General features: G+C 49.9%; 1 protein-coding gene across 5 annotated transcripts in view; it reads right to left on the bottom strand.

Moving 5' to 3' along the window:
- The window catches only part of MSI1 (musashi RNA binding protein 1), a 61,917-nt gene that overhangs the window by 5,553 nt on the left and 28,896 nt on the right, over nucleotides 1-27,468 (bottom strand). For 2 of the 5 annotated variants that reach the window (XM_081339150.1, XM_081339153.1), the window contains exons 7-14: nucleotides 19,626-19,674; nucleotides 12,439-12,521; nucleotides 11,215-11,332; nucleotides 10,909-10,989; nucleotides 9,767-9,823; nucleotides 4,186-4,254; nucleotides 3,911-4,083; nucleotides 3,230-3,295 (exon numbers count right to left, since the gene is read on the bottom strand). In XM_081339150.1, the coding sequence (XP_081195276.1) occupies nucleotides 3,254-3,295; nucleotides 3,911-4,083; nucleotides 4,186-4,254; nucleotides 9,767-9,823; nucleotides 10,909-10,989; nucleotides 11,215-11,332; nucleotides 12,439-12,521; nucleotides 19,626-19,674 (672 nt within the window). In that variant the 3' untranslated portion in view covers nucleotides 3,230-3,253. The remainder of the gene's footprint in view (nucleotides 1-3,229; nucleotides 3,296-3,910; nucleotides 4,084-4,185; nucleotides 4,255-9,766; nucleotides 9,824-10,908; nucleotides 10,990-11,214; nucleotides 11,333-12,438; nucleotides 12,522-19,625; nucleotides 19,675-27,468) is intronic. The other 3 variants (XM_081339151.1, XM_081339152.1, XM_081339154.1) reach the window with 3 other exon arrangements.

Genomic DNA, 27,468 nt, shown 5'->3' with positions numbered 1-27,468 from the left:
CGCTTTGGGCCATGTGGACCAGTGCAAACAGAGTCCAGTGCCAAAGTTTTAAATTCTAAAGCAAGTGGAATGAATTAAAATTCGATTCATGCCAAAAGAAGGGAATGTAGTAGCTCAGAGTTAAACTGTGGGGTCCTTGGTGCTTTCTGGACTTGGCAGTTTCCTTGCAGTCATTTCATTACCAACTAGGCACTTGTTCTGTTTATATCAGCGGTCCCCAACCCCCGGTCCGTGGACGGTACTGGGCCGTGGCATCCCAGCAACCGGTCCACATAAACAAGCAAAGCCCCATCCATGGGGTCCAGGCAGGACACAGAACCACGCACCCTCTGGTCCGCGGGAAAACCTTTCTCCATGGAACCGGTCCCTGGTGCCCAAAAGGTTGGGGACACCTCTGGTTTATATGCACCAGCTGGAGTGGGTGAGGTAGTTGGTAGTTGGTAGTTCCTGGATTAGGAATTGTTTTCTGCTTGACTGTTAGTCTGGTGTTAATCCCTGCTTCTCTGGGTATTGGTTGCTGGAGAGGATCTGTTTTGGTCTGTTTGTTCCCTTCTTAGCTTTTTATGAACAGAACAGAGCAGAACAGAATAGAGCTGGAAGGGACCTTGGAGGTCTTCTAGTCCAGCCCCCAGGGATGAGCTTTGCTAGTCTTCTTCTGCCTGCCTGTCCTACACGGTGGCTCTTACAGTCTTTACATTATATGCTGCAGATGACTCCTGTTTTTCGAGCTACTGGGTCTTTTCGGTTATTTAAGAAATGCTGGAGGGCTCTTGTGGGTGTATGTGTACAGTGATGTCACACGGTTGTAATAAGTCCTCGACTTACCAAAGTCCATTTAGTAACCATTCAAAGTTACAACAGCACTGAAAAAAAGTGACTTATGACCCTTTTTCACAATTATGAGCAGCATCTCCGTGGTCATGTGATTTACATTTAGATAGCAATAGCACTTAAGACTTATATACTGCTTCATAGCTCTCTCTAAGCGGTTTACAGAGTCAGCTTATTGTCTGTCCCTCCCGCCAAACAATCCGGGTCCTCACTTTACCGACCTCGGAAGGATGGAAGGCTGAGTCAACCTTGAGCCGGTCAGGATCGAACTGCTGGCAGTCAGCAGAATTCACCTGCAATGCTGCATTCTAACCACTGGGTCACCAGGGCTCTCTAATGCTTGACAACTGGTTCATATTTATGACGGTTGCAGTGACCTTCTGACCAGCAAAGTCAATGGGGAAGCCAGATTCATTAAACACACAACAGCGTTACTAATTTAACAACTGCAGTGATTCACTTAACAAATGTGGTAAGAAAAGTTATAAAATGAGGCAACACTCACTTAACAAATTTCTCACTTAGCAACATAAATTTTGGGCTCAATTGTGGTCATAGGTCAAGACCTACCTGTAGTCTGTTGGTTGTTTCAGAGACGTTTTTGGTATATGGGAACTATATCTGTTTCATAGTTTTCGTAAGAGCCCTGGCGGTGCAGTGGTTAGAACAGAGGTCCCCAACCTTTTGGGCACCAGGGACTGGTTCCATGGAGAGATTTTTCCATGGACCGGAGAGTGCATGGTTTTGTGTGCTGCCTGCATCCCATGGATGGGGCTTGCTCGTTTGTATGGACTGGTTGCTGGCGTGCCACGGCCCGGTACTGGTCCACGGAATGGGGGTTGGGGACCTCTGGGTTAGTATTGCGGGCTGACTGTGCCCACTTCCAGGAGTTCGATCCTGACTGGCTCAAGGTTGACTCAGCCTTCCATCCTTTCAGGGTCGGTAAAATGAGGACCCAGATTGTTGAGGACAATGGGCTGACTCTGTAAACTGCTTAGAGAGGGCTGTAAAGCACCGTGAAGCTATTTCTGTTGCTATAGCTTGTGTTGGTTGTGCTGTAGTGCAGACATGTCAAACACAAGGCCCGGGGGCCGAATTCGGCCTGCAAAGTGGTTTCATGCGGCCCGCGAAGCCATCCTGGAAACAGTGAGGGAACGGCCCCCACTGCCTTGGCCCTGGCCCAGAGACCCTCCTTCTGCCAGAGACCCTCAGATCTGTCCCACTCCTGCCCAGGCCCCCATAGGCACCCTTGATGCGAACCATGTAGAGCTGGCCACGCCCACCCAGTAGGCCATACGCACTCTAGCCACGCCCACCCAGTAGGCCACGCCCACCCTGGCCATACCCACCCGGACCCCTGAGGGCAACCGCAATGCTGATGCGGCCCTCAATGAAATTGAGTTTGACACCCCTGCTGTAGTGGATTGAGTGATTAGGCACTTTTTGATATAATTGTGTGGGCATCCATTTTGTTAGATAATGTTATAGAGGCGGTCTGTTGTTCTGGGTTGTTGCAGTACTCATAGGAAAATGTCTGGGAGTAACAAGAGTCATCTACACCCTACAATGTACGGACTGCAGCAGCCACTATGTAGGGCAGAGAGACAGGCTGGAAACTAGCAGAGCACACCAGAGACACCAACGAATGTTCACAGCAAATGGACAAGACTGAACCGTAGTTTCACCTGGGAATCTGTGAGCATACAAGACCAAGCAAAACTGTAAAACCAAGTGAATGCTTGGAAGCTGGGCACTCGGACAAATCAGTCACCGACAGACACACAGAGATTAATACATTTGCACGCCATTCAAAAGTGACAATTAAAAAACTAAAATTGAAACAAAAAGAACACATCCTCTCCAGCAACCCACACGTGGATTAACGCCAGGCAATCGATCAAGCAGGAAACAATACCCTAATCAAGGAAGAACGAGGGAGGAAGCCACACCCCAACCAATACTGGCAGGACATAAACACCCCCCCTCCCACTGATGTTACCTAGTTGTGTGATAAAAGGTAAGCAAACAATCAAGCTCAGAGAGCACCAAGGACTCCATGTAATTCATTATAAAAGCAGCAGAATCATAAAATACTGAATAACCACCCAACTTTTAAAGAAGTGCGATAAATCCAAAAATCCAGCTGCATTTCCAGACTCTACTTAGATTTGTTTTTTAAAAAAGGATTCGGCAGCCTTGCAATGTGTCAGATTTGACAAGTTTCAGATGTTCCACACCTGGGAAAGCTCCGACTGAATCTTAAAAGACAGAGGGTTTCATGTTTTGCCCCAGATGACACCTCCCAATGGAGAGACAAAGTGTTCCAGGGCAGGCCCAGGAGTTTTTCCCAACCGCAGTCAAGCTGAGGCTCTTCTCCTGCCCTAGAGAGCCCACTTACCACCTGTTTTCTTGGTCCTCAGCTTCAATGGTAACCGTTAGTAAATGCCGTTGCAATCAAAGGCCCCTGCAAAAAAAAATTGCATGCTACTCACTACAATGGACACTACAGAGGACTTGCAGCGTTAGGTAAAGTGAAGCTTAAGTTGCCAGAATTGTGTGAGGGGAGACTCTCTAGCTGGCTTGGCTCCCCCTCTCTCCCACTGACACTTGGTTTGGGCCAGGGGTAGGCAACCCTGGCTCTTTTATGACTCCTGGACTTCTGCTATGCTGGCTCAGGAATTCTGGGAGTTGTAGTCCACGAGCCATAAAAGAACCAAGGTTGCCTACCGCTGGTTTGGGCCATGCAGAGGTGGCCAGGTGAGGCTCAGCAATATCTTACAAGCGAAGCCGGGAGACTCTTATGCAAGAGGGGCTCCTTGTGCACAGAAGAGGTGGAGTTGCGACTCAAACGAAAGAGCTAGAATGGCTCAGAAGAAACCCGGCTTCCTTCGGCTCACAAAGATTGCCCAGGTCTTCACACGCCCTCAACACGAAACTCGTTGCTTCTCGTCCACAGCACCTGCCCCGATCCAACAAAAACCTCCCTCCCAGGACCGGGAGCTGGCCGGGACCCTCCTCCTCTCTGGCTCTTGGGCTCGCCAGTCCGTTCCCTGCCCGTGGAGCCCCCCACAGCACTCACCCCTAGGCTGTGGCCGAAGCCGGTGCTGGGGGCGGGACTCGCCGCACTGATGTAACTGCTGACTCCTGAATCCTGATTGGCTGCTCCGTAAAGCTCAGCCATCGGCCCGGGGCTGGTGGTGCCCAGGAAGCCGCCAGTGCGGCTGGGGGTGGAACCTACCGAAGGAAGCAACACTAGCCAGTCGAGATGCTACAATGGCACCCTGCCCCCCCCACCCGCCCCCAGCCGTGCAGAAAAGGTCCCCAGAGACCTCTGGGAAGAGATGCGGCAGTTACCTGTCCCTCGTACCACGGCTGCTGCCGCTGCCGCTGCCGCCATTGGTCCATAAGCAGTGAGGGGTATGGCTGTGGGGGGAAAGAGGCAGAGTCAGGGATGGGATGCAGGGAACCCAGAGATGCCCAGCCCGTGCCCACTGCAGACACGCATCTGCATGGGCAGCTATGCCACGGCTGGTTTGTGTCGGGGTGGCCACCAGGCCAAGTATATCCTGAAAAACCAGCTGGCCAGCATGAGCAGTCCTTGACCAGCCGCTCCTGCTTCCCAGTGGCTAATGCGGAGCCACTCTCTGGCTTTCCATGAAGCCATTCGCTTGAAAGCCTGTGTGTAAGAGACGTGAAAGAAGGCTAAGAAGAGGGACATGCATGTTCCTGTGCCCCAGGGCCCAGCCAGCTCTTCTGTGGGGCTGTCTGGGTAAATCCTGCCGGTCTGCGTTAGCAGGATGCTCCGCCAATGCCGACTATGGAGATTTACTTGACCTAGCCATTCCTGAACCTCTAGCGCCAGCCCTGAAATTAGCTCTAGCAGAACCTCAGGCCCAAAACAACCCAGGGAGTTCCTGCCCATTCTGATCCCTGTCTTCACAAAGCTGTTTTTTCTTTTCTTTTCCCTTTTTTGCCTTTCCTTCTTGAAGTGGAAATCAAAACAAGACATGGTGGTGGTGGGGGAGGGGGAGATGTTCATGTTCATCTGGTAAAGTTGGCACAGGCATGTTGTGGCTAAATCCTGGCTTATCTGAAGCACCCCAATCACTTTGACAATGCAACGTAAACCTGCCACGCCTGCAAAGAACTAAAGGAGATCTTTGGCAACCTGAAACCAGCAGCAGCTCACAGCTTCCAGCTTCACTAGAGATTGCAAACTCCCACCAAATCTCTGAAACGAACGTAACATTCTCCCAAAGAAATGCGGGCCACTCAACAGGCTCCCCTGAGCTTCTTCTGCCCTCCCATCCTGGCTTGCAGCATTCACACAAAGAGCTTCCTAAGTGAACGGTCTCCTGAGAAGAGAAACGGGAGGCGGTGGCAAAAGCACACTGAGCCTCACCATGATTTGATACAGGTTTTTGGGATGGGTATCTGGAGGACCCATTCATCCCCATCCCGCTCTGAAGTATGCCACTATCTTCAGAGAAAGATGGAGATGGGACAAGAGCTGGGGAACAAGATTTTAATCCCTCCCTCTGGCAGAGCCCCTAAAGGCATCCACAGATTTATACCAGAGCATGAATTCAGCACCCTACTTCCTTGCAGTCCAAAGCCTGGAGGAAGGCAAAGGGGGCTTCAAGAATGGGATGGTGCACGGAAGCGATTGTGCCGTTAGCTTAGAAGCAGAAAAGTGCCACTCTGCTTGCAGAAGCACAGTGCAAAACCACCTTTACGAAGCTTTGAAGGAATGGCAATAGCAAGAAGGAACTTTGAAAACAACAGGAAGGAAGGAAGGAAGGAAGGAAGGAAGGAAGGAAGGAAGGAAGGAAGGAAGGAAGGAAGGAAGGAAGGAAGGAAAAATTTAAGCCCTAAGTCATCCTTGATCTCAATGGCTGGGGCCAGCTCCTTGTTGGCATACTCTAGTTCAGACATCTCAAACACAAGGCCCGGGGCCCGGATCCGGCCCGCGAAGTGGTTTCATGCGGCCCACGAAGCCATCCTGGAAACAGTGAGGGAACGGCCCCCACTGCCTTGGCCCTGGCCCAGAGACCCTCCTTCTGACAGAGACCCTCAGATCTGTCCCACTCCTGCCCAGGCCCCCATAGGCACCCTTGATGCCAACGATGTAGAGCTGGCCACGCCCACCCAGTAGGCCACATGCACTCTAGCCACGCCCACCCAGTAGGCCACGCCCACCCAGGCCACACCCACCCGGCCCCCTGAGGGCAACCACAATGCTGATGCGGCCCTGAATGAAATTGAGTTTGACACCCCTGCTCTAGTTTGTTTGTTGATTAGTCACATGACCTTATCAAATAATGCTGGCATCCACAGGAAGCAGTAAAATTCTTCCATGCCATGCTGACATCACGAAAATCTGAGAGCGCCATACTCCCCCGCTTCTTTGATCCATTTTGCAGTTGTAGAGAAGCCAAATTTATACAACAGCTGCACTCCATCAGTGTGATGACTGTCTCACTTATAGATTAGGTGACCCCTCTTCCTGCCAATCTGCTAAAACTATTTTGATAGCAATTCTTTTCATTATTGGAGCTCGTAGTCTGAAGCAGGCATCAAAGTTTCAGCCCGATCCATTTCATCAGAGCTTGCGGATCAGATGGGAGAGGTTTTGTTTTTATCAGCAAGGTGAAATATGTTACCAAGGATCTGAGGTGGACCAGAGTTGGGTTCTCCCACCAGACAACTCAGAAAAGGGGAAAGGAGAAGGAGGGGGTCTCAAACCCTACCTTCTGCTTCACTCAGGAATTGGTGGGCAGCCAGTTATTGCTTCTTATTTAGCAACAACAAAAACACACCCAGCAACCTGAGCACAGCCGCAGATTATGAAATCCGGCCTCCGAATGCTTTTCAAAATAGATGCCCCGAGGGTTATGGGCTGCTGAGAAGGAGAACTGCACACTGGCCTTTTGTGGGTCTCCCTAACAGCTGCTTAATTAAGGGTGTTTTAGGATTCCTAAATTTCTCCCAGCAATTGCCTTCAAATGGTTCTCAGATAGCAGCTGGTGAGAGTTACTGGCAGAAGATACAAAATCCTGAAAACTCTGGATTCCAGTTGCCAACACTGGGTAAGACGGCTGTTGAATCTCAGCAGAAACCGGCATAGATGACGTAACATTATCCTGACAAGCCCATCTCTGGGTCCAACAGGCAATCCTAGAAAATACCACACAGGGCTTTGAAAGACTGCCAGTTTACTCAGTAGGCAGACGGACAGATAGACAGATGAAGCAGAAAAGAGGATACGGTGAATTTACTACTTTGCCTTCCAGTCAGTGGATGACTGACCAGAAGCTTAACCTGGACATGAAACTTCAAACTGGGTCTGCTATCCAGAAAGTGGAGGAAACCCAACTGTGGAGAACACGTTGTCTGAATGCTTCCTGACTCTTCTTCGTTACAGATTTCAGGTTGAACAGGCCATCAGTTGGGTACAGCTGGGATTCATCCTGTGATAAAACTGCAGGAATTCACATTGTGTGAAATTTTTTGATCAGTGGCTCCAGCTTGATTGGCAAGGCATGAGATGAAAGACACGCCACCAGGATCCCCTGCTGAAGCCTTCTGCTCTGGTTTTGCACGCCTAATTCTCAGCAAACCACGTTAAATTGAGGGCCACTTTTGCAGATGAGGAAGAGTCAGTCTCCTAATACTGTTACTTAGCAAAGGTTTCTTGAGACCTTTACTTAACAGGGTTTGGTGCATCTATTCAAGGGATGGAAGTTTGTGGGAGATGTGACACCAGAAAGAGCCTGGAAACCTGAAGGCAGAGCCCTCTGGCTCCCAGCAACACAGACTCGAGGGCATCGTGTCAAGCCTGAGGCATCTTGGGAGAGAATAAGAAACTCAGGAGGATGAACTTCTGGTTTTTGCCACCTCAGGATACAAGAGAGTCATAGAATCCTAGGGCTGGAAGGGACTGCAGCAGGAGATCTTACACCAGGGGTAGGCAACCTTGGCTCTCTCATGACTCGTGGACTTCAACTCCCAGAATTCCTGAGCCAGCGTGGCTCACCTTGGAAACCTCTCTCTTTCCCCTCAGCACGGCTGGCTCAGGAATTCTGGGAGTTGAAGTCCACAAATCATAAAGCGGCCTAGGCCTAGGCCAGGAGTAGGCAATCTTGGCTCTCTTATGACTCGTGGACTTCAACTCCCAGAATTCCTGAGCCAGCGTGGCTCACCTTGGAAACCTCTCTCTTTCCCCTCAGCACGGCTGGCTTAGGAATTCTGGGAGTTGAAGTCCACGAATCATAAAGCGGCCTAGGCCTAGGCCAGGAGTAGGCAACCTTGGCTCTTTTATGACTCATGGACTTCAACTCCCAGAATTCCTGAGCCAGGAAGTCCACAAGTCATCAAAGAGCCAAGGTTGCCTACCCCTGTACACCATTCCGGACAAATGGCTGCCCAGTCTCTTTTTGAAAACCTCCAGTGATGGACCACCCACAACTTTTGAAGGCAAGCCACTCCATTGATCAATTGTTCTCACTGTCCAGGTTAGATCTCTCTTTAACAAGCTTCCACCTACTACTTCTTGTCTTGCCCTCTGGTGCTTTGCAAAATAGGTTGACCCCCTCTTCTCTGTGACACCCCTCATGTGCCGGAAGTATCACGAACACCCCCTAATTCTTCTCTTTGTTAGTCGGTGAGCTTCACTGGCATCCTTCAAGTCTCGAGAGACTATGGTGTCGTGCTCTGGAAAGAGGTCCTAAAGCAGCATCTGGTGTGCCTAAAAAGGCCCATTCGAGTGGCAGTCCTTCCCCTGTCCAGCCCCCAGATTTCGCTAGTTCCGGGACTGCCGCTTTGCAAAGAGGCAGTCTCGGTGAGCTTAGATGGTTCAGAAAGACAACGTTTTCCTTTCAAGTCCAGTTGCTAAGGAGGAAGTGACAAAGAAAAGGTCACCACTGCCTCTTGGCTTCTCCCTTCCAGATGTTTGGGATGGACCTCACACAGGCACTTTTGAAAAGAACAAACTGTTCCAAAGGAGCATTTGAAAGGCAGCCTGTGAAATACATGCCTGTGGACAAGGGGTGTGCAACTGTTTCAAGCAGGGAGCTTTGTGTAACCCCCAAAATATTGTTTGAGTGCAAAATGAGCACTTTGAGCATGCTGGAAAATTTGGGGGGGGGGGTGTTTCAGAACGCAGGGAGGGCAGGGCTATTCCAATATTCGAAGCAGAGCATTTTGCACCTAAAGCAGGAAACTTTGTGAAGTTTCACATTCAAAATCATTTTGGGGAAAAAAAACGTTTTGCACAATCCCCTGAAGAAGTTGGTGCTTTCCAGGTGTTTTGAGGCTGCAATTCCCAGAATTCCTAATCATATCTGACTAACAAAGCTGAGTTGTGCCTTTTCATCAAAATGTTAGAAAAGATGCTATCAGCCTCCTGATTTTTTGCCCTCAAAGACTAATCTGGCTCTCCTCCTACAAACAACAGCCACATCTGGAGAGCCAACATCCTTTCCTGATCCACTTGTCTGCCGTGGCTTCCAGGATACAGCTCTCTTCAGTGGCTCTCTCACCTGCAGACCAGGTGCTCTACCACGGAAGGATGACACAACAGGCAACCCAGTTACTCAACGGCTCAATCAGTGGTTTCAACAGAGGGTAAAGAGCAGAAAACAGTGGATGATCATGAGATGGCGAACTCGGCTTTCTCCTTTTATGTAAGGGTCTGAGAATGCTTTCCCCCCCCTCATCAGGGAGCCACTATGGACTGGGGAAGAAATGTCCCAGCATGCATCCGTTCCTCTCCATCTGCAGCTTCTCGACTCCCCAAGCACCCATCCTGAGGACCTAGACCAGCGCCAGCCTGCCTACCAGCAACTCCTGGCCTCCAAGGCTGCAAGGCAGGGAAAGCACGACCCACCCACCCTTCTCTTCCAGATGTTGCAAGGAGAAAACTGGTGGGACTGACCTGTGAGCTCAGGGAGAACAGGGGCACTCGGGAGGGGGGTCCGCTCTACCCGGAATTCTAAAAAGGAAAGGCAAGACAACTTAGGATGCTCCATCAAGTCCCCCCTGAGGCAGAGGGAAGGGTGGAGGAGGAAGAGGAAGAGGAAGGAATGCAAAGGCAAGCACAGGAAATGGAAATCCTCAGAGAGACTGCCTGAAAACAGCGGGAGGAGGAACGCCCACCGGCAGCTTCCAAGGGGGCATTGCTAGAAGCATCAAGTGCTGCCGTCAGAAGACACACCTAACAGTTCTTTGTGAAAACTCTGGGTCTGCCAATGTGCTCATGCATCTGACTGAATTTAAGGCTGGAGAGGACGGGATATGGATGTCATTCAAAGAGGAAGCAATATGCAAGCCCGAACATTGTCCTCCCCTGGCTTTCATGCCTCTCTTTGTTCAGAAATGCACCCCAAAATGCAGAGACTGACCTTTACAAGCATGCATGCTTTAGAGAAAATTGTGGGCAGAAGGGTGCACGTGAAGTGCTTCACCCTCTGCAGTTTATTCAGAGGGTTTGGGTCCTCCTGCCAGATTTCCTATCACGCCTCTGGCACTTTAAGCTTGGTAAAAAAAAACGCTCCGTTTTTGAAAGGCAGTCACTCTGGGAAAAGATGCTTCTCAGTTGGGGGTGTGAGCAGCTGTAGAAGCAGAGACTCCAAAAGAGGGGAGTTTCCAATTGTCGGAAGGCGACAATTGAGTTAAAGGGAGGCCACCATCCAATTGCCTTGGTAAATCTTGCAGCAAGGTTGAATTAGATCGGTGTTTCTCAATCTTAGCTACTTAATGATGGGTGGACTTCAATTCCCAGAATTCCCCAGCCAGAATGGCTGGCTGGGGAATTCTGGGAGTTGAAATCCACAGGTCTTAAAAGCTCGTTAGCATGCTGGCTGGGGAATTCTGGGAGTGTCTGACTCTTAAAAGTGGCTGAGGTTGAGAAAGACTGAACTGGATGACAATTCCTTTCCTATTTCACCTCAGCTTTGGGGGAGGCACTTCACATCCCCCCCGCCAAGAGAAGAAGGACAATTTGCAAAGAATGGTTGAGATGTTTGTCTACATTTGGGACAACAAAAGCAGCACAAAATTAGAGAAAGAAGGACATACCAGGAAACTGGTAGGTATATCCAGGTGCAATGCTGGTGTAGCTCCGGCTTGTGTAGGTGGCTGCCTGGAAACCTGGGTACCCTATTGTCAAAGAAAGAAGAAAATCAGAAGGCCCCATAAAAACACCCCCCTGTCCCCCTCTCCATCTACATCCAATTTTAATTTGAGGGCAAAGAGGATGGAGTGTGCAATTTCTCTGCACTGTGCCTGCAGTTCTCTGGTTCTTCCAGAAGAGGGCGGTTCTTCCAGAAGAGGGGGTGCAGTTCTCTGATTCGTCCAGAAGAGGGCAGTGCTTTCTCATCTTACCCAACATGCCAATGCCCAGCATGAAGGCATCCATTCCGTAGGGCATCACTCGGGAGCGTCCCCTCGCGGAGCCAGTGGGCGACATCACTTCCTTTGGCTGAGCTTTTTTACATTCCACCTGGCACCAAACACAACAGGAAGTCAGACTAAGACAATCCTATAAAAGGGGGTGCCACATTTTATTGCTATTGCAGGCCACCCCCACCCTGGACAACAACTGAGGGCCCCTTGCAATAAAACACGCAACATTCTGCCCTAATGACGCCACATTCCTCTATTCATAATAATAATTTATTAAATTTATATGCCACCTCACTTCCAGCGACTGGGCAGTTTATGAGCGGTGAAGAACACTTAAAATTAGGAGCAATACAAAGCCACAAAAACAAGACAGACCGAAAGAGCAGAGATGGGCAAAGCCAGACGGGCACAAGGAAAAGAAAGGGGCATCGATGACCTGGCTGAAGAGCCACATCTTCAGGGCTCTGAAATAATGCCAGTGGGGCGGGGGCCATCTGGATCTCAGGGGGGCCCTGATTCCAGAGGGCAGGAGTTGCTACTGAGAGGATTCGCTTGGAGGGTGTGATGCTAGAGGCATTGCTTAATCGATGGAACCCAGAGCGTGCCAGCCCGGCCAGATCGAACCAGCTGGAGACAGGTATTTAGGAAGAAAACATCTTAGCTTCGCCTTCCCTCTCTGCCCTTTGCCTCACAAATGCTGCCCAAGGTTGGGGGGGAAAAATAACTTTCAGCTTTGCACTTTCAGATGGATAGACCAGGGGTAGGCAACCTCGGCTCTTTTATGACTCGTGGACTTCAACTCCCAGAATTCCTGAGTCAGCATAGCTGACTCAGGAATTCTGGTAGTTGAAGTCCACGAGTCATAAAAGAGCCGAGGTTGCCTACCCCTGGGATAAACCGATGCCCAGAATTCCCCAAGGAGCACAACTGTTGCTAAGAATTTTGGGTACTGAATTCCACACATCTGGGGAACACCTGACCGGACAAAGCTAATTTCCAGCCATCAGAAGAACCCCCTGGTGCGTGTTGTCACTCAATGTCCCTCTGAGTGGGACCCCCGTTCTGTGACGTGGCCAGGCTCACCAGTAAGGCCACCACGGAGGGCCCTGGCTGAACATGCAAAGGCCGCCTGACCCTCAGTTCCGGAGGGAGGAGGGGCGCCATCCGTCCCACCCACCCAAACCCAATTTTCCTTGCCCTAACCATTTTGTTGTTGATCTCATGGAAGTGAATCTCGCAGACTTTCTCCACGATGTCCTCGCTTTCAAAGGTGACAAACCCAAACCCTGAAAGAGAGAAGAAGGCAAAAAAAGTTGAAGAGGCCCCCACAAGGCTCTCCGCGGCTCCGGCTGAAGGGACCTGTCCCTTTCACAAGCTGTCATGGGACTGAAACAGCCGCCAGGCTGGCCCACTTCAAAACCAGAAAGGCAACAGGAGTGTCATCCTATTCACTGAGGAATCTCTTGTGTTTCCAACCTGGAAGGGTGGCCAACCTGAGGCGAATGCCATTTCTATGAGATGGAAACAAACCATGATTGGAAAAGAGCTGAGGAACATGGACATCAGCAGTCCTTCTCTCTCCCCTGCCTACTCTTCCTAGCTCTTCCCACCCATCCCTATCATTTCAAAGGCTCCCCCCCCCGCCAGAACACAGCTATGGAGATAACAGAGATGGCAATGGAGAGATATCGCCCGCTTTCCGCCCAATTGGGGCATAGCCACCTCCCCACCAGCAGCAGCCAAGGCCTCCTGCCTGCAGCTTCTCCGTGGGCAAGGCAGAGCAGGCCTGGTCAGCCTTTCACCGCAAGCCTCAGGTACCCCCCAGTTACTATGGCAAAGTTAAGTTGCTTTTTAAAAATCCTGGCTGCCAATACCAGCATCGGCTCAGATTTCCTTAAGCCCCGGTGGATGGCAGCCAGGAAGGCAGGTACCAATGAAAGGATGAGGACCCAGGAAGGAAGAACGGAGCACAGAAGAAGCCTGGAAAGTGGGCCAAGAGGGAAAGCCAGAGCTGCATTTCTCTGGCTAAAACACGGCATAATGGGGGAGTGGAAAAGGGGTGGCAGAATCTGCCCTGTAATACAGACCCGCCCGCTCTGTTCCAGTTACCTATTTATTTCCTCAATTTATACAACGTATTACATTATATAAAGCCAGTAATAGCTGATGAATGAGCATGGGGCAGGCGTAAAAGCAAAGAGAACATCTGCAGGCAGAAATGCTATAAAAGGAAAAATCTACATCTTTGCTAGGGCAGAAAGATTTAGGGGGGGGGAAGGGCGCGTGGTGCAGGAGAGCCAGTCCAGGTGAGGAAAAGTCGGCGGTGTCTTAGATGAAGGCAGGTGCCGTCAGTCAAAGAGTGTCGACTGGCGGCCCCCAGGGGGAGGGCATTCTCTGTGGGCGCGCCAGACCTGTGGAACCGTTTACCGGTGGAGCTCCGGATGGCTCCCGACCTTCGCTCCTTCCGACGTGACCTAAAAACATATTTATTTGAACAAGCCGACCTGGTCTGATGGGTTTAGGGGTATTATAATGTTATTGTATTAATGTATTGAATTGGGCTGTAATATTTAATATTTTTTTTTAATTTTTGTATGTTGTATTTTATTGTATTGCCCTGTACACCGCCCTGAGTCCTTCGGGAGAAGGGCAGTATAGAAATTAAATTATGATGATGATGATGATGATGATGATGATGATGTTTCAGATCTTCCAAGCATCAGGAGGGTGCAGAAGCTTCATGCATCCCATCGGTGCAACTTAAGACTAGAGAAATGGGCAAGTGAGTAGGAGTTTGGCACAGGAGTTCAACTGAGGAGAAAGAAGGGCAGAATTGTGACTGACAGCTGCTGTTGATCCTTCCCTAAGAGCTGCTGACAGATGGCAGCATTGCTCGCGACTGACCCAGTTGAGGCAGCTTCAGTGGACATATAAGGAAACAGCTGCCCAAAGCACCAGGTCGCAGAGCAAATGTAAAAGGAGGGCCAGGAAAAGTGCAACGAGGGAAGTATTATTTTTTCCCCTTGTTGCTTGCTGTTGAAAGAAGCTTGTGGACAGAGAGATCTGTTCATGTGACCTGCAGGAAATGTGGTGGGTTTATTTTCCTGTCTGAAGACCGCAAGAAGGCTGATTGCTCACCTGAAAGAGAAGGGGAAGAGGCTAGAGGCAAAGGTAAACTCCCCACCCCATGAAGAATTTTTGGACTGGACACAAGAACCCCTTGTGGAGGCAAAATGGCACCAAGAAACAAACCCATCGAGAAGGAGGCGTATTCTCTGGAGCTGCAGAAAATTCCAGGGCTTGTCAAAGAGGATATCTCTAAAGCCTTGGACAAAGAACGGCTGACCTAAGATTTTGGTCTGAGTAAGAGGCCTCCAGAAGTTGTACAAAGGGAAGAGTTCCTGCTTCTGTCCTGAAATGATGGAAGCAGAGCTGCCGATAGTCATCAGAGACTTTCTGTTGCGAGAGACTGAAGCTGTAGCCTGTCGGTGTGTGTTACCTTCGTTGGATCACACATTCAGGATGAGATGGACTCACAAAACTTTTTAAGCCCACTGACAAATATCCTTTCCTTCCCACCACGTGAGAACAGTGACACCACCAGAGAAGAGCAACTAAAATCAAAGAGCGACTAAGATGATCAAAGGCCTGGAGACTAAAATATACGACGGCTGCAGGACTTGGGTATGGCTGGGCTAAAGAAAAGAAGAAATAGGGGAGACACGATAGCAGCATTCCAGTACCTGAGGGGCTGCCACAAGACAGAGGGGGTCAAATTATTCTCCAAAGCCCCAGAGGGCAGGACAAGAAACAATGGTTGGAAACTGATCAGAGAGAGAAGCAACCTAGAATTAAGGAGAAAGTTCCTAATGTGAGGACAATTAACCAGTGGAACAGCTGGCCTCCAGAAATTGTGGGCGCTCCATTACTGGAGGCTTTTAAGAAGAGACTGGACAGCTGTTTGTCTGAAATGGTATAGGTTCTCTTGCTTGAGGAGGGGGTTGCACTAGAAGACCACCAAGGTCCCTTCCACCTCTATTATTCTATTCTATTCTATTCTATTCTATTCTATTCTATTCTATTCTATTCTATTCTATTCTATTCTATTCTATTCTATTCTATTCCATTATCTATTATTCTATTCTATTCTATTCTATTCTATTCTATTCTATTCTATTATCTATTATTCTATTCTATTCTATTCTATTCTATTCTATTCTATTCTATTCTATTCTATTCCATTCCATTCCATTCCATTCCATTCCAGTCCAGTCCAGTCTAGTTTAGTCTCATGAAAATACTGCAAGGGAGTATGAAACCCCTGGGCAGAATGGTCCAGGAAGGAGCTGGGGGTGTTTTCTTTATTCATTCTTTCAAAGGAGGTGGATCAGGAAGAAGAGAGGGAAGAAGACAGCAACTGGCTAAGCAGATGGTCCCAACTGTGAACAGCTTGAACTTCTCTTCCATAATAGCGCTCACTTCTGAGATCAGGGACTCCTGACAAGAGGTGGGAGAAAATCCTGGAAAGTCACTTTGCAAACCTGCGCCAGAGGCTGTCAACAGAAAGCTGCCTCTAAGGGAGAAGAGAAACAAACGTCGGGGATGGGAAGGCCCTTCCAGTTCTCTGCCTCTAGGATTCCAGTCCTCTGTGTGGATGCACAGAATAGGGGAGAAAGAAGAACTGGCAGCTTTAATGCAGGAAGCTGAACAAGGCTTAGGAGGCCTCCCTGAAGCAAAGGCCAAGGAATGGAAGGGCTGAAAGGCAGAACCCAAAAGGAATGGATCGTAGGAAGGAAGAGAAGGGAAAGCATCGTGAAGTCCACAGATGTGCAAAGAACCAACGTTTCAGAAGTTCAGTCAAGACCATCTGGGTAAGAACGCAAGAAAAGGTGCTCCTTGACTTGCAATCATTTGGTTGGTGACCATTTGAAGTGAAAAGGGCACTGGAAAAAAATGATTTACGGCCCTTGCAGCATCTCCAGTCATGTGATGAAAGTTTGAGCACTTGGCAACCGGCGTGTGCTGGTGACAGGTGCCGCGTCCCAGGGTCATCTGATCACCGTTTGCCACCTGGCAAGCAAAGTCAATGCGGGGGGAAGCCAGGGTCGCTTTAAAACGGCCGGGATTGGCTTAACAAACATGTTTAAAAGGCGATAGGCCAGTTCTTCTCCTCTCTTTCTGGCAATTTCATACAAGGCTGGACTTAAACCATACCTAAGTAGAATTAGTTGATGACTGAAACCTTGGGAAAGTTCATGATTTCGGGGGACAGAGGAAGAGAGAAGAAAGGGATTTCAGAAGAGCTGATCTGCTAAACCTGAAGAAAAAAGCATCTGAGGAGGACAGGAAAGCCTGTGAAATAAGATTGTTGTTCGTTGCAAAGTCGTGTCCGACCCATCACGACCCCATGGACAACATTCCTCCAGGCCTTCCTGTCCTCTACCGTCTTCTGGAGTCCATTTAGGCTCACGCCTACTGCTTCAGGGACTCCATCCAGCCACCTTATTCTCTGTCGTCCCCTTCTTCTATTGCCCTCAATCTTTCCCAGCATGAGGCTCTTCTCCAGTGAGTCCTTCCTTCTCATTAGGTGGCCAAAGTATTTGAGTTTCCGCTTCAGGATCTGGCCTTCTAAAGAGCAGTCAGGGTTGATCTCCTCTAGGACTGACCGGTTTGATCGCCTTGCAGTCCAAGGGACTCGCAGGAGTCTTCTCCAGCACCAGAGTTCAAAGGCCTCAATTCTTTGGCGCTCAGCCTTTCTTACGGTCCGACTTTCACAGCCATACATTGCAACTGGGAAGACCATGGCCTTGACTATAAGTGAAATACGATACTGACCATGCAAATGCAAAATGGAATTATTTGTTATTATTCTTCCTAGCCTTATTCCCACACTATGGTAGGGTCTGCTTAAAAACTCCATTTTTATGGGTCTCTAATCCAGGGGTCTTCAAACTTGGCCCTTTTTATGACTTGCGGACTTCAACTCCCAGAATTCCTCAGCCAGGCACACTGGCTGAGGAATTCTGGGAGCTGAAGTCCACAAGTCATAAAAAGGGCCAAGTTTGAAGACCCCTGGTCTATATGTTCTGTCGTCCAGGTTGTGGTTGTCCCAAAGGCGCTTTCTTTCAAAAGGCTACTGGACTTTCTTGTTTTGCTAGAAGACGTTTCTGAAAGCTTTGGGAGAGGCAGGAGGTCTGTTGCAAGGAGAATGGGATAAATCGATAACCAGGGATGACGAGGAGGCAGGATGTCACCCCTCGTCAGAGGGGAAGCACAGCCACAACTGACCATTGTTATGCTGGCGGTGGAGAGGGAGCTGTGTAGCTCAGGACAAAAGGACAGCTGACCGTTCCCCGGGCCAAATGAATTGCATCCGAGGGTACCGAAGGAAGGAGCAGAGATCACAGGACCACCCACTACAGGGGGAGAACCCAGGCAATTACATACGGATCAGCTTGAGGTTTATCCTGGGCAAAGGCCTCGAGTGTGTTTGTGCACCAGTGATCAAGAGCAGGACTGGGTTTTCCCCAGACAGATCGTGCTGGATTAATAGCGTCTCTTTCTTGATAGGCTTACTAGCTTAATCGATTGTGGGGGAATCCCACGGAAATAATGTCCTCTCTCCTTGGCAAATCATTCAATGAACTCACGGTCTCCTTGTGAATGAAATGATAAAATAGGGGCTGGGTGGTAGAGCTGTTAAAAGTACAGGTAGTCCTCGCAGTTCATTTAGGGACCGTTCAAAGTTACAACGGCACTGAAAAATGTGACTTATGACCGTTTTTCCAGAGTTACGGTCTTTGCAGCATTCCCCACGGTCACATGACCAAAATTCAGATGCTGGGCAAATGCTTCGTACTTATGACTGCTGCTATGTCCCAAGGTCATGTGATCATTTTTTGTGACCTTCTGACAAGCGAAGTCCACGGGGAAGCCAGATTCACTTAACAACCGGGTTAGTAACTTATCCATGGCAGTGATTCGCTTAGCAACTGTGGCAAGAAAGGTCGTAAAATGGGGCAAAACTCACTTAACAACAGAAATGTTGGGCTCAATTGCAGTCCTAAGTCAAGGACTACCTGTATTCATAACTGGATGAATGAACGACACTCATAAATGGCTGCACATCATCCAGAAAGTGGCACCAGGTGGATTGCCACAGGGCTTATCCTGGCCTCTGTACTCTTCAACATTTTTATTGCTGACCTAGAAGAAGGCATTGTGGGAAAGATGGCGGCATTTGGCGGTCTTAGAAGCAAAAGAGAAGATCCAAAATTGCTCAGACAGGGCAGGCTTGAAGGGTGGGTCAAAACTAAAAGAATGAAATTCAACAGGAAGAAATGTACATCTGGGTAGCAAATGTGTTAGCCACAAGGACAGGACGGAGAAAATTTGGCCTGGGAAAAGGATCTGGGCATTCTTGTAATCACAGCTTGAGCGTGACTCAGCAGTCTGATACGGCTGCTGAAAGGGCAAATGCTATCTTGAGAGGCATTGACAGAAGTAGAGAGCCAGATCCAGGGAAACAATGGCTCCCTCCATTCTGTCCTGATCAGACCAGTCTCTGATTTGGTTCTGAGAAATAGGACAATTTGGATCGAGGCCAGAGGAGGCCAACCAAGATGGTGGAGGAAACCAAGTCCTCTGAGGAACCGTTAACGCATCTGGGTATAATAGTCTGCAAAAAACCAAGAGGAGATATACAGCAGTCATAACTATCTGAAAGATTGTCATCCTTCCCCAACTTGAGTTCTTCTCTGCTGTCCCTGAGGGCAGGACCAGAACCGATAGGTTGAAGCTACTGGGAAGGATTTCAAGGATTTTCCCAAGTTGTCAACAGTGGAATAAGATGCAGGTCCCTGGAGGTCTTGGATAGCTATCTGCCCAAAACCACTTCAACAGATTCTGCAGGTGGTCAGACTAAAGTTTCCTCTTCCCATTATGTATTCAAGATGGACTGTGGTTAATATTTATATGTTATTTATATGTAAGGGTGTAGGTTTATTCATGTTGTATATAGCATGTTGAAATATGCATGTGTACACTTTGAAAGCAAGCAACTAAATTTCATTTTTAATGTGTGCCAATGTGCCCACAGTAAAAAAAAACGGCAATAAAGGTTATCTACCTACCTACCTATCTGATGTCTGAGATGCCCCCTCTTTTCAACCAAAGTCCCCCAGAAGGAAATCGGGAAAAGAAAGAAGGTGGGCAGCCCCTGGGCTTTCTTGCAAAGGCTGGGATAAGCCCCGCTTATCCCAGGCTTGCATCACCTGAGGCAGGGCCCCCACAGTGGGTGAAAGCGCTTGATTAGGGATGGGAGGTGCTGGAAGGGGCCACACCGCTGGGCAGCCCCCCCCCCCCAGATCCAAGCACTGAGTCTCTCTCACCTCGGTGCCGATTAGTTGTCTTGTCAAACATCAGCATGGCATCGTCCACCTGCAAGAAAGAAAATAATCCAGATGGGTGGGGTGAAATGGGTGGCTGTTGGGGGCAGAAGGGTAAAACAAAAATAAAATAATTGCCAGGAATAACTTCAATGTTAGGCTACAATAATCTATTCGATAACATATTTGGGGCATTAGTAGAAAATAGACGGTGATAAGCTATTTAATTACCTATTATAGTTTTGAGCACAAGAGGAGGAAGCAGAGACAGGAAAAGCTTTCCCTGCAATGCCAACATCTGGAGGTCTGAACATCTTGAACATCTGGAGATGTTCCTAGAAAACCAGAGTGGCAAGCTCCTCACCCTCCCATCTGCACAGACCCAGGAACCCCACCGGTCATCCGTATCGCTTAAATCCAGAAACAGCAGGAAGCTCTGGGTTTCAATCTGTCCCCTGACACGGAAAGCATCAGAGCTACCAACCACTTAAGCCTCAGAGGACTGTGTGCAATCAATCACAACTGCAAACTTTCCCCTTGGTAACTTACTCATCTCTAAACCTTTGAGGAAAGGAGATTTTACTCACTATTCTGGGCAGGTGTGAAAAATCCAGCAACAGCAGGAAAGGTGATAAAAGATGGCCTGCCTTGGGCAGGCAGGAAGCAGCTGGTGGTAAGTTATACCTGATAATTGCAAGATTGCTAGTAGGTTGAAGACAGAACAAATTCTCCGGTGTGAGATCACACAGCCTTGGGAATCAGGGATTCCAAATGTAATGAAATGTTGGCTAGGTGCAACATCAGCTCCTTCGAAGTTTTCCCCTCATAGGTTTAAAGGGACCTAGAACCATGTCATCAACCCATAGAAGTTTGCCTATTGGTTGGCAGGAGACTCCCCAGGATACCAATGTTGGTTGATTCAGCCTTCCCTCACCGAAGCCCATCCCAGCGTTTGGGACTGCAACTCCCATCGTGCTCATCCAACATGGACAACAGCCAAGGCTGCGGGAGGTTGCAACAGAGGGATGCAGGGCTGCTATTCCCAGGACAGATGAACTGGGATAACCTGACGACGGACTGCCAGTCAGAAGCTAAAAAAAATAGGCGCGCTATATCGATGTTCATACTTTACACAGCCCAGACCCGGCTATTCTTCATGCCAAATTTCATTACCTCTGATTGCATAAAGCAGTTACAACTGGTAACTGGACCATAATTTACTCAATTAACCCAATTTTTCTGAATTTGCGTAATACACTGATCCATAAATTAACTGTACAAGCCACGAACACTACCAAAGGTGCAAAATGGCTGTTGGGCTGCCTGGGAGTCATCTGGAGATGGCCATGACGGCTTCCTTCCAGGACAGGGTCTCCCGGCTCTCCTCAGGCGACCACCCAGCTACAGCCAAAGGGGCAGCTCCTCAAGACTAGCCCAGGCTGGTACCCACCCACGTCAGAACCTGCAACTGGAGAAAGACTGTGCTAAAGGGCTGGTGGTGGGAGTGCCTTTCCACAGCCCTGAATCTGAGCTGCTGACCTTATTTCAAAACGATGCGGCACCATCGTGCCTTCTTAGCAATGAACTCGAGGCAGGGGGCTGCCTGGCCACCTTGCTCCACCGGGGGCGGGGAGGGGGCACGCAATCGATCAGTTGCAAGCCTTGTTCAATTCCACTACTGGTCACAGAGCTCATGAGGTGACTTTGGGCTTAGCTCAACCACCTCGCAGGGCTGCTGAGAGACCATCAATCTTGCCCACTTGAGGAGACCACAAAGGTAAGAGACATCTGACTTATCTGTATAGTTTTCTTGGCAACAAGGTGAATTGGCTACTGTTTTCTTTCAGAACATTTTTTTGACTTGATTCTACAGCCCTGGGGTTTCCTGGTGGTCTCCCATCCAAACACTAACCAGGTCTATTTCTCCTTATCTCTTTGGAAACCAGCCAAGCTGAGATAGGTGCAGTCACCGAGGAGGCAACTGCAACAAACAAACCAAATATTTGGGCATAATTTCAGAATTCCCAACTACCAGGGTTAATACAACTCAGAGCGCCAGTTGGGAAGTGAGAGACAACGTAGGTGTTGTAGCAAGTGAGAAAACTCCTTTTTTTTTGTCCCCCCATCCCACCCCTTAATCTTGGACTTAAGTAGGTCATATTCCTATTTCTGTCAACACACAATCCACTTAACGTAGGTAGCGAATTAACCCAGTTTAAGTTTGGCACAACATATTGAATCACAAACTAACCAAATGGGTTGAATTTGAGCAATATGCTGGGGGGGACAAGAACAAACAAGAGCTACCAGTAACCAAACTCAGCCCATCGTATAAATGAGATACGCAGGATATGAGAAGCTTGACAAAAAAGTGGGAGAATTTAAAATCTGGAGCCAGGGAGCTCCTGTGACCATGAAAAGGCTGGTAATTCTGGCCAGGGTCCTGCAAAGGGTCCACTGGACCAACCCCACAGCTGATTGGCCACCCAGCCTTCCACGAAAGGCATCTCAAGAAGTCAAGAACTGGGTTTATGTGGCAGCCGACAAGTCAGGAGTGCGGAGTCTTTAATCTGCCCCTGCCTGACTCTCATACAGAATACCCGAACGGCTCTCCTGAATGACGCAGTCCGGCCAGCTGGGGTGAGGGGAGGTGGAAGGCAGACAATGAACCTTCTGTTCGGATCAGGCCTGGAGTCAACAGCCAGGCCCAGCAAAATCAGGGCTGGAAGCTTCTGAGCCTCCTGCACGCTGGGCACCAAAACACGGGCAAGGAGGAAAGAAGATTATCCAGTTTACCAGCAGGCACCTTGGGGGGGGGGAAATCTCTGCTGGCAGGAGGGGAATTTTTAATAGCTCAGGGCATCTAATGCCAGGCCTTGTGTGTGGCAGGGACTGGCGCTCCTCGGGCACCAAACGACTGTTGCAAACCCAGGAATGCTGGACTGGCAGCCTCTCATGCAAGGGTGCCCTCGGGGCGAACATTTCGACTTCAGCTTTCCCACAGCAATTCCTAATTTTTGGTCTCAGCAAGATGCCAGCGTCTAGATTTTGGAATTCAGGCCCACAACCAACCTCCAAGCGCTTTTTTCAGTGTTGACTCCTGATAACAAGTGAGGTTTTCTGTGCAAAGTTTTTGGAAATGGTTTGCCATTTCCTTGCAAAACTAGAACTTCAGATTTCCCATTTTGTAGCCTGGTGCCTTAACCCGTGCCCCAAACTGGCTGTCTCCTCTGGGCTGTGGTGCCTCCGGAAACACTTTGCAGCCCGAGAGCCAGAGACAGGCCAGGAGGTCTTGAAGAATACAATGGGGTGAAATGAATGCAATGGCTCCAAACTCCAAAGCGGAAAAGAGAAGACTCCAGCAAAGCTCTGGCCGGCGTGGAGTGACCGAGAACAGAGGGCCACACGCCAGCCACGAGGACGGGCCCCTGCACCGCTGAGACCAGGCAAAAGGCATTTCAGGAAATGCAGCAGGGAAGAAGTGAGGGCCGGGATGTGGCGGATGGAGGCCCAGGCCTGCCCTGAGGACAGCCGAGGCCCCTTCCTCTCCCAGCCAGCCTGCCTGTCCTAGCCGGCTCAGGTGTCCATGGAAACTCAGGGCCGGGAGGAAGGATTAGTGGCCCGGCTGCCGAGCTCAGGCGTCCGAGCACTAAGCATGAGTGGCAGCCCCTGGTGGGGGCTATTGTGGCAGCTGCTCAGTGGACGCCCCGCTGGCCCGGCCCCTCTCGGCGCCCTGCAGCTCCCCACTCATCGTCCTCCGGAGCCTTTCTTCTCCAGAGGCGGCGCTGGCCAGCCATGCCAACGCCCAAGAGAGGCCTAGACAAAAGAGTCTGTCGGGGATGGCTTCTCCCGGGGCCGGTTGCTGTGGCAACCCTGCCCTCCAATCCCAGCTGCTGGATCCGATTAGCGCCAGCTCGGATGCCCTCTTCGCAAAGCGGTGCTGACGGGGCACAAAGGCGGCCTGCTGGGTGAGCCGTGAGAGGCGATTTCCCCCCACAAGAGGGCACGGCGGAAGACCACCATGCCCCCCCAACCCCTGCGGCAGTTGGGACTTTCTGGGCCAGCTTCCCCAATGCAGCCTGGGCTTTTGTACCCCCCAAGTACCCTGCACCACTCCCCTCCTTCAAGGGGGCCCAACCTGGCCCTGAAGGTCAGATCCTCTGCAGTGGGGGGTGGTTAGTAGCCCCTTCAGAACCAGCCAGACGGGACAGTGGTCCAGCCGGACCAGTAAGGGTGGCTCAACTGCCCCAGACCGGTTCATCCCTTTCCAAATTTTGAAATGAGGATCGGTGTCTAAGGACAGACGCCAAGCAATTGATCTGGCAGCCTTTGTTTATGCTGCACCAGGAAGCAGAAATCGAAGAAAAACACCAGTCAGGTCTTACAGACCTACTGTTAGATGTTACTCATAAACGGAGATAATTTCCACACATTACCAGACTCAGGGATGTCTGCAAGGTGTGGTCAAAAATGTTAAAGACAGCTTTGGAGAGTGCAATCAAATCTCTGCCTGTTTTTATAATGGTTGCGCTCTCCTGGGTGTATCTTGACTTTTCTGACCTATGAGGCAGACTCCCTGAACTGACCCTATATATTCCTACAGTACTTAATCCTACCTTACGTAAGTCAAAGCACAGATATAAATTTTACATTTCTGTTATTTAATCTGAAACTACAACTCTACCGATTGTTTACAAGGGTTAAGCCCCATTCTGTGTAGAGGGGCTTCCACACAAATGCTCCCCAACTCCAAAAAAGAACCTTTGCAGGAATAGAAGCCTCACCTAGATACGCAAGCCAGTTGAAAGATCAATCTATACCCAACAGTTATCTCTTGGAATTAAAAAACCTACTATCTCTTTCGGACCATTGGCCAGCCCCGTGGGCGACCACAGCCTGGTTCGGCCACTTCACTGATTGTAGTACAGCTAAGAGGGGCTGCTTGTTCCACCGAAGGGAAATTTAGAGACCAGTGGCCATCAAGCTGCCAAAAACCAATGAAGCAGCAAGAACCTGAAGGCAGGAGAAGAAGCAACGGATGAAAACTAATCAAGGAGAGAAGCAACCTAGAAGGAAGCAGAAATTTCCTGACAGTTAGAACAATTAATCAGCAGAACGGCTTGCCTCCAGAAGGTGTGGATGCTCCAACACTGGAAGTTTTCAAGAAGAGGATAACTATTGGTCTGATATGGCATAGGGTCTCCTGCCTGAGCAAAGGATTGGACTAGAAGACCTCCAAGGTCCCTCCCAACTCTGCTATTCTACAATGAGATGTCTGTAAGAAGAACCATCTTGCCCCTGAAGATAATCCAGTTATTCTGCTCTCTTCTCCAATGGCTCTTCCAGAAACCAAGCACCATGTGAGCCCTGCCTCTCTGCTTTTTTTAATTTTCCCCTGCTATGTAAGGGTGTGGGTACAAGCCAAGCCTGCATTCAGTGGCTCTTTTAAAATTCGTTAGATAGTCAACTGACCCAATCACCAGAGTTCCCCCATCACTGGAGCTCCCACTTGATAAGAGGAAGGGCTTTGTCCAGTTTGGGCTGGTATGCCAATCATGCTAGGCCAGAATCACCACCAGCCTGGGGCAGTCTTGGAGATGAGCCAGAAGCTGCAAATGATCCAGAATGTGGTGGTAGGTTACTGGTGGGTCGGTGGCATTGAGAACCAAGCGACCCACCCACCCCCACTCTCTACCTGGCTGAGCTCATATCATCTCTTAACCACGCCGGGGAGCCCAGGCGGGTCCCAGGTGCAGTGGTGGGATTCAAATAGGTGAACAACTGGTTCTCTGTGCGGATGACACTTCTGGAAGTCCGTTCTGGGCCTGGGCAACAGAACATTAGCTACCGGTTCTGCCGAAGTGGTGCGAACCGGCTGAATCCCACCACTGCCCGAGTGGCTTCCTCCGAGGAGGCCGAGTCCTCTCAAGATGCCACCTTGAGCACACATATGGGGTGAGCCAGCGACGCCCAGCCAGGAAGCAGCTGATCTCCTCAGATAACAGCCAGCCTGTCCAGAGAAGGCACCCTCTGGGGAGGCTTGAACCGCCAGCCCGCCCGGTTATTAGATGACATAATCATCCCAGGGAGGAGGGGGAGGGGGAGCAGGAGGGCCCCCCCCCACATCTCCTCTTTCCCAAATGATCCACCTCTCGGCGTCCTGCTGGAACCGGCGCTGAGCAGGAGATGCCCTTGAGCGTGTGGGACGGGCAGATCCAGGGTTTACAGACAGGAGATATAAATAGCAGCTCCCCTTGGCGCACTTCCGTTCTGCCTTCAGACATCCTCTTCTGGAGGTGGACTCAGAGAGAAGCCTCACAGGGGGGTTTTATTTTTAAAATGCGCAAGAGGAACGGGGCTGCCTCCCTGGCAGCTCACGGAGGGCATCTGCCTGCATCTGGGTTGGAGGCCAAGTGATCTGGGCCACATCTAGGGGTTTGGGGGCTGCAGAGATACGCAGAAGTTGCCTTCTAGTGGCTGTCCATAGTTTTGCAGATCAGGTCTGCTGGCTCTGCCAGAGAGGGGTTCCTAGGAGCTGCCCCCTCCCCTCCCCGGGGATCAGCTGTCCAAGAGACACGCACCATCATCCCAAAAGAGGTATCTCCCCACCAGGGACCTGCATAGTTAACTGCAGATTGATTTCCATCAGCCTTTACTTCACCTGATGCCCACCCCCGTACAGAACCCCAAGCTTGGAAGGAGCCTTAATGCCACTCCCAGGACAGGAAGCCAGGCTGGGGAGACTAGTGGGCATCTTCAAGGCATGAGCCAACCAGAAGCCCAGAGCAGGCCTGGACGTCCCACCTGAAAAACGAGAAGACTTAGCCAGGAAACAGCAGAGAGATCAATCTATACCCAACAGTTATCTCTTGGAATTCAAAAACCTACTATCTCTTTCGGACCATCGGCCAGCCCTGTGGGCGACCACAGCCTGGTTCGGCCACTTCACTGATTGTAGTACAGCTAAGAGGGGCTAAAATGGCCGACAAGGATCTTCTCCTCAGCAAGTGGGTGCCCCCGCCGAGGTCCTTTCCAGCTCTGTTCTGTTCTGTTCTCTGTGAACCTGAGACGGCGGTTCCAGTCTGAAAGGAGGGGCATTTCTTGATGGGAAGAGTGGTCAAGCAGTGGGGCTCCCTTTGCTGGACGCTTTCAAACCGGGGTGGAAGGCCACCTGTGTTCCTGAACTGAGCGGGGTGGACTAGATGATCTCCTTACCAGCTCTTCTGAACTGTAACCCCATCAGCCAGGGACAGGTATACAAAGTCAAAACGCCACCTCCCATCACCCACGGCTCGGAGTAGCCCTCACTGACAGCAGGCGAAGCAAAGTGTCCGTGCTTGCACGACTGCAGACTGGATCACAATAATCCACGATACCTCTGCAAAATACGTCCCCGTATACAGAACGCCAGCAGCTAGCCTAAAGCTCTCGCCCGGCCTTCTCTCTGACTTGTTTGCCTTCCTTTTTTTTTTTTAGAGGGCAGACCTTGGCTGATCTCGAAAAGCCGGACCTGCTGACTTTGAAAGGAGACCACCAGGAAATTTGAGAACTGAAGTTACATGGCGAAGTTTAAAAAAAAAGAAAAAAAAAAGAATCCCAGAAGAACTGGCAATTGCAAAATGCTTTGTCACGGTTGCCAAGAAAACTCCATGGATATGTTCACGCTGTCAGTCAGAGTCGGATTCATCTCAAAGGAGATTTCACAATGGCAGCTTTTTAAAAAAATCCCTAAAGCGGAAGGTACGGGAGGGGATGCCCAGCGGAAAGGAACAGAAAGTCCGCTCATTTGGCCAGAGTCCCTCTCCGTGCTTAATGAGGGGGGGGAGACCCTTTCTTCCAGGAGGAG

Source organism: Vipera berus (genome assembly GCF_964194415.1).
Source record: "Vipera berus genome assembly, chromosome: 14".
In the NCBI taxonomy this organism is placed as follows: Eukaryota; Metazoa; Chordata; class Lepidosauria; order Squamata; family Viperidae; genus Vipera; species Vipera berus.
The sequence above is the reverse complement of the archived record's forward strand: the minus strand, read 5'-3'. Positions and strand labels throughout refer to the sequence as shown.